The 10,156-nt window shown below is 36.7% G+C and overlaps 1 protein-coding gene across 3 annotated transcripts; it reads right to left on the reverse strand.

Annotated features, from left to right (window-relative positions):
* Positions 1–15: 15 nt before the first annotated feature.
* On the reverse strand, positions 16–8,294 carry Ing5 (inhibitor of growth protein 5). Of its 3 annotated transcripts, none has more exons than XM_022839982.2 (6): positions 7,789–8,294; positions 5,744–5,905; positions 3,111–3,205; positions 2,807–2,920; positions 2,237–2,493; positions 16–1,735 (listed from the first exon to the last, which is right to left on the reverse strand). In XM_022839982.2, the coding sequence occupies exons 2-6, from the start codon at positions 5,874–5,876 to the stop codon at positions 1,477–1,479; spliced, it is 858 nt and encodes a 285-aa protein (XP_022695717.1). In that variant the 5' UTR covers positions 5,877–5,905; positions 7,789–8,294; the 3' UTR covers positions 16–1,476. The 3 variants fall into 3 exon arrangements, with proteins under 3 accessions (XP_022695717.1, XP_022695718.1, XP_022695719.1); XM_022839983.2 differs by having other exon boundaries at positions 5,744–5,857; positions 7,789–8,289; XM_022839984.2 differs by lacking the exons at positions 5,744–5,905; positions 7,789–8,294 and adding an exon at positions 3,974–4,391.
* Positions 8,295–10,156: the final 1,862 nt, after the last annotated feature.

Consider the following 10,156-nt stretch of genomic DNA (forward strand, 5'->3'; position numbering starts at 1 on the left):
GCATAGTAAATACACTTTTGGTCAAGTTTTTTTATTAGGCTTTTATGTTTTTTTTTATTGTTTCTAAGCACTAAATGACGAGCACTAGGTTGAACGCGTGAACCAGCTTTGGTTAGATATGCATCTTTCTCCAAGCTCTACAGGTCAATATGTATGCCTTTTATCAGTGGAACAAATATTAAACATTTCATCAAATAAATTATAGGTAAATATGAGAAAAACAAATCTCTTGAACATTTTTAAACAAGTACACTCGGATGAAAGCTGAACAAAATAACATATACATACAAATCTAAATGCATTATCTGTCCTGCTGCTGCTGCTGCATGCAGGTAGTGCTTTAATAACATTATGACAAATCTGTCGTTTGTATGAAATCATTAGCCGCGCTAAGCTTGAGCTTTGCTATACACTGGATCAATCACACGCATGAATGGCTCCATTCATTTGCAAATCATGATCCATTGCACACCTCACGAGTATTATAATGGTGATAATAAACGTATGCTACTCTTTACATAGTCATATTCTGTTGTTCAATTAAATCCGCGTAGAACCCAAGCCAGAAAAACAAATTCGTTATGAACACACGCCACAACTGCTTAGTATTTTTCCTTGTCACGTCTCTGCCGCTGAAAGTAATGTCGACCCTAGTAAATCTATTTGCGTATTTGAAGCAAAAAAATGGGGAAGTTAATGTCTAAAGTCTCCTTTTTATGGAGTGTTTTGGAGTCTGTACAATAATCCTATTTAACTTGATTGGTCTTCATATTAATAATAGTGCATATCGCATGTCGTACATGTAGTCTTACGCAATAGCACACTATCCTAGAGCGGCCGATGCTTCGTCAAGAAGTAGAGAAACGTCGTGTTTTTGTCTTTTTTTAAAAGAGTGTCGCAGCAACCTGCGTGCGTCGTAAAATAATGCTTTATCATAGATGGTAGTACTCATGACCACTTTCCTTTTTACGTGTTATTTTTCCTTTATATATCGCTATTATATCACCTCGTTTCGTTTATTGATGCCACCAGGTTTGGCCAGTCCCACTTTACCAGCAGACCTATCCGACAGTACCTCAATCCACTAGCTAAAGTACCAAAAGCATTGGAGTACGTTACACTATCGAACTGGTTGAGCTAGAACTGACCTAGGCCACGGGCCAAGCCAAGCCTGAACGAAATAAAGATGCATATGATACAAACGCATTTGTTGCTGCTAATATAATAGTTATCGCTGATATCGTTAAATATGATGGTGGCATTATTATTCTCGGCCCATTCTTTAACGTTGCTGATCAAAATGCCTCATCGTTTTCCGCTTTCAACTCATCACTTTGAACGGAAGGCGCGTTCGGCGAGGAACGCGTATACGATCTCTGGGGGGGTCGCCTTACCCCGGGGGGTTGTTGCGTCGTTGGTGCGACGGTGACGCCATACAGTTCCCGTTGATGAGCTCTCTTCGCTCAAAGCGGTCGGTCATTTCCGCTTCTTCTCTGCTGTCGGTGGCGGGCCGCATTTCGGACAATACCAACGGCCCTTCGGTTTCGTATTGAGCCCCACACAGGCGAAGTGAAACCATTCAATGGGACACTCGGGATTATCACAGCCAATCATTTCGCCGTATGAAACCTGATGACATAGACAATAAGTGGGTTCGTTCGGGTCGACAGGCATGTCCATTACATCGCCTCCGTTAGTCATGCTTTGCAGTGATGGAAGAAGCAATGGATCCGGGCTGTAATGTTTAAAAGAGAGGGAGAGCCAGAAAAAGAGATCGTAGTATACACATTTTTAGACAATAATTTATAGCAAGCACAACTTACAGCCTGGTAGTTATCTTATAAATCTTTCCTAAAGTCCTTTAATTATGGTATTTTATGGGTATGATAGATCTTTTTGAAGAGATGAACCTTAGACAATTTATATTAACTACTCATTTAATCGAGCCTCATTTTTTAGTAAATATATAATGTGTAAATCATTTAAATAAATATACCTACAAAGAATGCTTCCATATTTTTAGCAATATATAGATAAAAGTTATTAGGTACATTCTACATACAACAAAAATATTAAACACAAGACAGTATATAGCACGGCTCAGATTGCTGGCAAGCAAAAGCATTTTTATACGTGGACGAAATAAAGTTTAATCGATTTTAACGTGGTTTTGCAGAGTTATGTTTTCTTAACTGTGATGCTTAAAAGGAAAATCTAACTTATAGGCAGTACATACTCAACGAGATCTTGGGGAGGTGGGTTTTTAAATTTCTTTCGCTGGCGTCCAGGCTGACCTCCTGGAGCGCTCGGATCCACTCTCTTCCGACTATCCCGTTTTCGCTTTTCCCGAACCCCTTGAGCACTGGCTCCAGCCGCCTTTCCGGTCTTACTTAAAAGTTTCTCCTTTAGCTCGTTCTCAAACCGAACAAGCTCAGTATCCAATCGACGGATGTGCTTATCCACTGTTTCATACGTTGTCATCGCAAGCTGAACCTGAAAATAAGTTGTGACATGATTAGTAACAAAAATAGGCTTAAAACGGGGAAACACTAACAGAACAGGCTAAACTAAATGTCTAACGAAAACTATAGCGAAATTTCGTAGCGAAAAAAAGGACATGGACCGTCATTTGCAAGACATTTGTCATTGTAGATCCAGACAGGTGATGTCGAAATACGTTTGAGGTTTTCAAATCAACAACACGGTCTAACATTTATCATATTTATCAATTAACTAGGAAAAAAAATATATATATCGTAACGGTAGGTACGAGCACGATAAAAAAGCTGGAACTATTTCTTCTTACCTTTGTATCGGCTAACTCCTTAACCTTGGCGTACATTTTCCCTATTTTATCCGTGGCCTCTCTGCGTTTTGATGGCGAGAGGTTAGCAGTATTGTCAATGTAGTTATATGACTCCTGTAAGTGAGCCGATGAACAAGCATTGTGACTTAACGTCTATATCCGTTTTGATTTATGAATTTGATGCCCTTATCGTTCACTACAGAAATGTAAACCGGATACCAGTTCTTTGTTGCTGGGAAAAGATGATGAACAGTTTATTCGTATATTCATGTAATAGACAATTAAAGGTAGGATAGGCATTTACCTTATCAATATCTTTGAGAAGGTCTTGAACCTTGCTATCAAGGTCGCGCATCAAGTTGAAACTTTTCTGTAACTCTTCTGGTAGTGACTCCAAGCCTGTAAATCAAGCGAAAAAAATGGTAACTCTATTGAACACATGCATTTTTCGATTTTCCATGAGTGATGATGACAATGATTATTAAATTATATATTATATTTGCTATGTGTTTGAGTAAACTGGAGAGCCTGATATAACGCGCTGTATTTATGTGTCCACATGTGGGCATTGCGCACAAATTGCGCAAATTATTTCGAATAGTGAGACATTGTTTATAATAAAAAGATAAACGCTAATATTTTTAAGTAAATAATTTGCTACAGCAGAAACCTGCTCTAAATTGGCGAAAATTTAACGGATCCGTACACGAACCTTTTGATCGTCTTTAAGAAAAACAACTTCGTTCGATGAGAACCACGCTAAGTAATTTTGGAGTTCATTATCTTTCTATTTCATAACATCGCATATGTCAACGAATTGACATGTCTCTACCTTAGTACATAACTGTTTTAATTTAAGCTAAATGGAACAAGATACGCTCATTGTTTATTTATATCGTTATAATAAAATCTTATAACAGTTTATAGCTTTTTATTTTACTGTAATGATTAATGTCATTTGAAAAATGCAAACTGTACGCTGAGTTGGAAGATTATTATTTGAGTAATTCGGAGCACAACAAACAATAAAAACTATGATCGAGCATTACGGTAGAACAAATACAGGTTGATTTTGGCACTATTGATTCGACGACAATTCTTTCTGCTCATCCACAAAGTTTCTGTCAATTCCAGTCTAGACTACTTAGTAACTATATTAAAACTTACTATCCAGGTAGGTTTCTAAATACATCACAGAGCACATCTTGTTGCTATTCTTGAAGCTCGGTGGGATCTGCGATTATCCAAATATATCCTGTATTTCGAATAACTTTGAAGACTATATTTGGTAATGAGACCATAGATTTGTGACGCTAACGGCTAGAAACCGCATCACCTGAGCAGCGTGAGTCACGTTCAGTTAACAGCCCCCACGTGAACTTTTTAAGCAATCGCCTCACGAGAACATTTTAAGTTGCTCGGAAAGATTTTCACCCGCACAGTAAAAGAAACCGACGATGATGTCGCTCTTGACAATCATCACAATGTAGCCGTCATAGACTACACGGAGCTCCCAGTCAGGCCGTCACTTGATGCCCTGATGACCATTGATGGTCTCGATGGTTGAGTTGGCGCTCCGGTTGGTTGCAACGTTGGAAAAACGTGGCGGGCAAAACCCAGACACCACCGGAATTTGTGTTAGGAAGACGCGCGCTGTTTTAAATAGCGGTTACTGCAAGTGCTCACAATGGAAGCGCAGAAAATTCCATATAGTCAGACGGCTCTCTGAGCTTTTACGCGCTTTTGGACACAGAGTTGACGGAAGCTGCCGCCATTCTAGCCCGCAGATGTTGACAAATGTTCCCTATGGAGGTGGTAACGACGACGTAATACAACGTACTTAGAAAGCCGATAACATTTCAGCTTACATTATTGGAGTGTTATTCTAATTAATAGTAACTTATTTACATACCATAGGATAGTTGCGCAGTTGTCAAAAAAGAATGTCTAATAAACTCATGCGTAAAGCTGCTGGAACACAAAGGCAGATAATAATTGCATAACACAAGGTATATAGAACGCAGAATGAATTGAAAACATACTTGAGGTAAATTCAAGATAATTTGTTATATACCCTCATCCACTTCTTGGAATATTTTTAAACGTCACACATTGATTGAAAATAAAATTTCGGCGAAGATACATTGAATGCAGTGACTACACTTAAAGTATCGAAAATTCCAGATATCTGGTAGATCACTGTCGTCTCTGCGTCACCATTACTAGAATGAACTATAGATTTTCAAACTATGGATCGTATAAAAGGAACGAATTAGATCAAAAGTTCTTTGAATTTAATCACTTCAAGATTGTTATCGATATCCCTTGCCAGGCAACGGATTACATCTTCCAATTACCGATATAAAAAAATTACCAAAAACACCAATAGCTCGCAAAAAACCAAGACCGAACTCGATGATATATTAAAAATGATGAAAAACCGTTGACACTAATAGCAGCCACTCTAGCACTCCGATTCTTCTAATAAATATTAGAAAATCCAAAAGTCCATACGGTGTTCTATAGCACCCTCTGTAGAATTAGAATGTGAAAATAACTTTCGTGCAATTTATTTATATTTTTTGTTTTGCAAGTACATAATCAAAAAGTGATTTTCATTTAAAAATAAAATCCAGAAAAATAAAAATCCAGAATAATTTATCACCGAAATGTTCAAGCTTTGATTGAAATAATAAATGTTTGATCTGAGTTTACTCAAATAAATATTTGTAAACAATTTTGGAAACAAAATTTTGTTCTGTTCCTTTTCTTTTTATGCTAAAATAAAGATCACTCTTAACATGAATGAAAGTAAATTGCATGAAAAGTTACCTCCATTAGAAACTATTAAATCCCGTTGAATCTTCCATAGATTTGCATAACATCCTAACTCCAGTCGGTTGTTAATATATTTGCATGCTGAGAATAGAAACCCACCTTCTTGTTGAGCGTCCATAATCCGTTCGAGCAAGTCGACCATTGGAAGGTACCAGTGTTGACCAGAATGACTCGCCATGGCATTATTCGATTGCAGGTCTTCGTTGCCCGTAGCTTCCAGGTGTATAGGCATATGCTGTGTTAGCTTGTGCCTAACTGAGGCTTTTTAAAAAAAATATTTTGGATTTTCATTTTTCCGCGTTTTATTGATCGACCCAGCTTACAGAATACGGCACCTAAATCAGGACTTTTTTACGTTTTGTTTCTAAAACTGTATCTACGTAAAAATGTATAGTTCAGGAACCCTTTTTGTATTTGCTAATGTGTCATTTCTGACAGTCTCACTTACTAAATATACAATATATATAGAAATAAGAAACGATACTAGTAGATATAGACTCATGTAAGTGTCGTTTAAATACGCTGTATACAAACACAATTCCAGCGATGAAATTTGGGGCAAATAGCTAGCCATGATTCAAATCAATTTTATAAATTTATGGTTAAAATATTTTATTATTGGTATTAAATTTAAACTAATCTTTTCTAAGAAGCACACTTCTAGGAAATTATATTCTAATTATATTTTGATATAGAATTTGTTTAATCTTATTAATTATAATGATAAGAATTTAACAAAAGGAGATCAATGAATTAATAAAAATTAATAATTTTAATTTTATTTTACAAAAATATTTTAATTTTAATAAGTGTTAGAAGGATAAATTGTCGATTTGAAATAAATATTTATAATAATAATAATAAAACAGCCTACAAAATAGTCAGCTTGCTTGTTAAAAATAAAGGTAAATAAGATTTTATATTCATAAAGGTTTCTAGTATTACATTTATTTCCTATTTTTAAAATATCGAAGGTTAATCGTAAGCTATATAAAATATTTTATGTAGTGCTTGCAAAAAATTAGAACTATTAGATTAAAAGATTTATTAGAAAAATAAGGTATTTCTAAGATAACATTTTTAGAATAGAATCAGTCTTATAAAAAGATATTGCACGGGCTAAAAATGGCCAAAAGGTACGAAAAGCCAAAAAAGTCTCAAAAAAATCAACCACTTCAGTTTCAAGACGATTTAATTGACATTTGAAACTTTTCTCTAATATTTGTATAAAAGATTTAGGTATAACGAATATAGCTTGTTGAGTTATTTTAATTAATTTTTAAGCCCTTGAAATCTAAGTTCTGTTGAAGTTCTTCGAGTTTGTCCTCCGAAAATATTACTCGAATTTGTCAGAAGCCGCATGGAAATTGCTAATAATCTAGAATGTTAATTTAGCACAAAAAATATTTTTCAAATTTTCGTAGGGCTTGTTCGGCGCAAACAGATTAAATAATGCTCATTTCTGCTCAAATATTGAATACGACGCGTAATTTTCCGTCATGGCGAGTTTGATGTTTTGTTTCAGAAGGGACTGGTTTTCGTCTAGGACTAAAAGTGGCGGTAGACGCGTGCTCGTCAAAATAAAGAGCCCGTAAAAATTTGGCCCAATTTAGGAGTCATATCTTGTAACCAAGGTGTTGTGGCGAATCGCTCACAACACCTTGGTTAACAATAACAGCGGAAAACGCTGGAAAATATTGCTATAGGATGAAAACTCAATGCAGATCAGAAAAATCGGTTCGACGTTACTTCGCTAAGTGTGAATCAAGGTTAAAGGAAGCTATTAAATGTGTGTTTGCCAGTGTATTAAGTGGAATGTTGCTAAAAATGTGTGCGCCAATTCAGTCCGTCACATAAAAACTTTTCTATTGGGGAATTGGCCGCAAACAGTATTTGATACTTAATATACCCCAGAATTTACTTATTCCTAGCTTCGGGTTTGCTTCGGGGTAATGTAACGTATACTTGGAATTGTATTTGAAGTTTTTGAATGGAACGTTCGTGGAGTAAACGCAAATGTGGGATGTTTTCTGTTTTCTTCTGATGTGTATTAAAAATACGAGATGGCTTATGTTGCGATATGAGAACAAAGTACAAGAAACCATACGGTATAAGAATCATTTGAGTAGCGCAGAGTTACTCACGGAGCAAAGACTAGCTTCGGTTCTTTGAGTGCCCGTCACAGTCAAGCCTTTTAAGAAAGGTCTAGCTTACGATTAGGTCGGGTTATCTCAAAATGTCTGCTATTGAATTCATTAGGAGAAGAAGTTTCACGAAGCTTCAACACGTTCCACAACCAACAATAGCACTTAGACGTTAGTGTAGGTCGCCCAACCTGAAGCCACTATGAGAGTCATTTCTTTTCTTTAGAGTCTTCAGCAAACCTAGTTTCATGTCATTCTTCCACTTATCTCCTTTTATGTTCACAAAATTGAAACTCACTAATGATCAGGTTTTAGATGTGAAATAGTTTAACACCACTCTTAAAGTGTATCGCTATATAATATCAAAGGAGAAGTGTCAGTAAAAACGCCGAGATGTGAGTCCGGCGTCGGAGAAAACGAAAGTAAAAATGAGAGCACACCAAGCATAAGCGATGCGCGTGTTACAGATGGCGAAAACAAAAACAAATGCTGATTTCCCGTTAAGGCCGGCGACCAATGGTATCGAGTATTGGAGTATGTCGTAATAGAATTTGCCTCTTGCCAAAGAGCAAAACAGTCTGAGCATATGATGATGACTGTTGGTGTCCCCTCCGACTTCGCAGCTGATGAGCTCGTTGGGCATCGCGTCCGGCATGTAGAATGCCGTCTGATATAAAACGTAACCGAGTATACATCTTGAAAGAACGAACAAGGCAGAATTGTGCTTACTACGTAAAAAAAACATATGTGGCGCCATGTAGCAGTCAACTAATCTGTTCTTCACTAGCAAATCACATGTTGCGCATGATGTTAGATTAGAGCATGGGCATCTAGTGATTGAGAAAAGGCCTTCTAAATGACTGCTTTAATTTTGTACTTTAGCTATTGCCCTGCTAGCCAATTTCTAGCATGAAACGGAGGGTGACTACTCCTGGTTTCTAACCTAGATCATCACCTAGGTTAAAGACTAAAACCTTCTAACGAGTTCGAGCCAGTTTCGTTACGCTCTATTTTTTGTTCGATCCATTACAGGCTAGAATTAAGTTTTTTGCGTAGAATTGTGTAAATGTCTAGAACATTTGTTAGGCATACTGTATTAAATACAGCTATTCTTGCTAAAATTTTGTGGGCATTATAATTAAAGACATCCAATTAAAATTCCGTAAACCTCGCGAAATGTAGAGAACATATCTTTTGCACGTCTAAGCTCCAGGTTTCTCTGCGCAAAAGATCTGTTTCGCAAATTACTTGTATGACATACTCTAGGCCAAATGGAAAATGTTCCCTAGCGGCACTGCAATGCTTATTCTGTTTGAAAGCATTCACAAATATGCTAAACATGTTAGACTTTTTTAAACAAATGCCAGCAATTTTTGGAGTGGAATTGCTATGCGCCTGAAAACTGGCCGCTTTAACCTTATAAATGCTAGAAACATTGAAAAAAATGAATCTAACACTGGGGTTTACTGGCCTTTAATTCTAGAAGAAAATGTCAGGAAGATACCGTTGTATGCGTTCACTTTAAATATCGAAAAAACTATCCAGTCGCTTACTACTTCAGTAGGGCCTCTAGCCTTGTTAAAGTTACGCTTACTTAGAGGTAACGTGAAGTGGGGACGAGGTTCACTTAACGATTCAACGCCGGCGCATCTTTTTATGGGGCATATACGGATCGGAACTCTCGCTAACAACATAGATGTTAACGCATCACGCCGATTTCAAAATATGTACATAACTTTAGCCGTTAGTAAATGCCTATAGGTGTTACGACAGGTAATTTCATAATAACATGTACACTTAATAGAGACTAGAAAGGATTCTTTATTCGTTATAGTTTTTAATTATGTTACTTTATGTATAAAGTGGCCGTTAGATTCAGGGTTGATTTACTTCACTACGCTATTCGATATATGTACACTGCATCTGAAGCGACCAAGCTTTAAAACGATGGCAGTAGAAGCCTGCAGGTTCTATACAAATTTATTCTTGACTTCAGCAATCAATTACCGCAAGATACCGCAGAATTTCCATACTCTTCAAAAGTGATCAAACTTTCCGATCAAAAGCGGTTGAAAGGCTTTCACATTGGTGATAAGCGTCTTAATTATTTTAAACTATATAGTTACGGATCTCATTCTAGACCTGATATTTCTCCGAAAAGAATTATGGCGAACTTATACTGTCTTGGATCGTTATTGTCGTATTGTCTTAGGTCTGTGAAATATCTGTTCGGTTTTAATCTCAGTATCCAAATCTCATGCAACAAGCCTCGACCACGACATCCGTAACGCAGATGTTGCAATGTGTTCCTTAATAGTATCAACATATTGCCTTACTTTTCATCCTGTCAGCTGTTTTTTAGACTTTA

The sequence above is a fragment of the Varroa jacobsoni genome, unplaced genomic scaffold, assembly GCF_002532875.2.
Source record: "Varroa jacobsoni isolate VJ856 unplaced genomic scaffold, vjacob_1.0 scaffold_841, whole genome shotgun sequence".
Lineage (NCBI taxonomy): Eukaryota > Metazoa > Arthropoda > Arachnida > Mesostigmata > Varroidae > Varroa > Varroa jacobsoni.

Coding starts and splice junctions, on each gene's coding strand:
- Ing5 (XM_022839982.2), bottom strand. CDS start 5,876: ATGCCTATACACCTGGAAGCTACGGGCAACGAAGACCTGCAATCGAAT. Junction 3,206..5,743: donor TATGGACGCTCAACAAGAAG/GTGGGTTTCTAT, acceptor CTTGATTTACAG/GCTTGGAGTCACTACCAGAA. Junction 2,494..2,806: donor AGGAGTTAGCCGATACAAAG/GTAAGAAGAAAT, acceptor ACTTATTTTCAG/GTTCAGCTTGCGATGACAAC.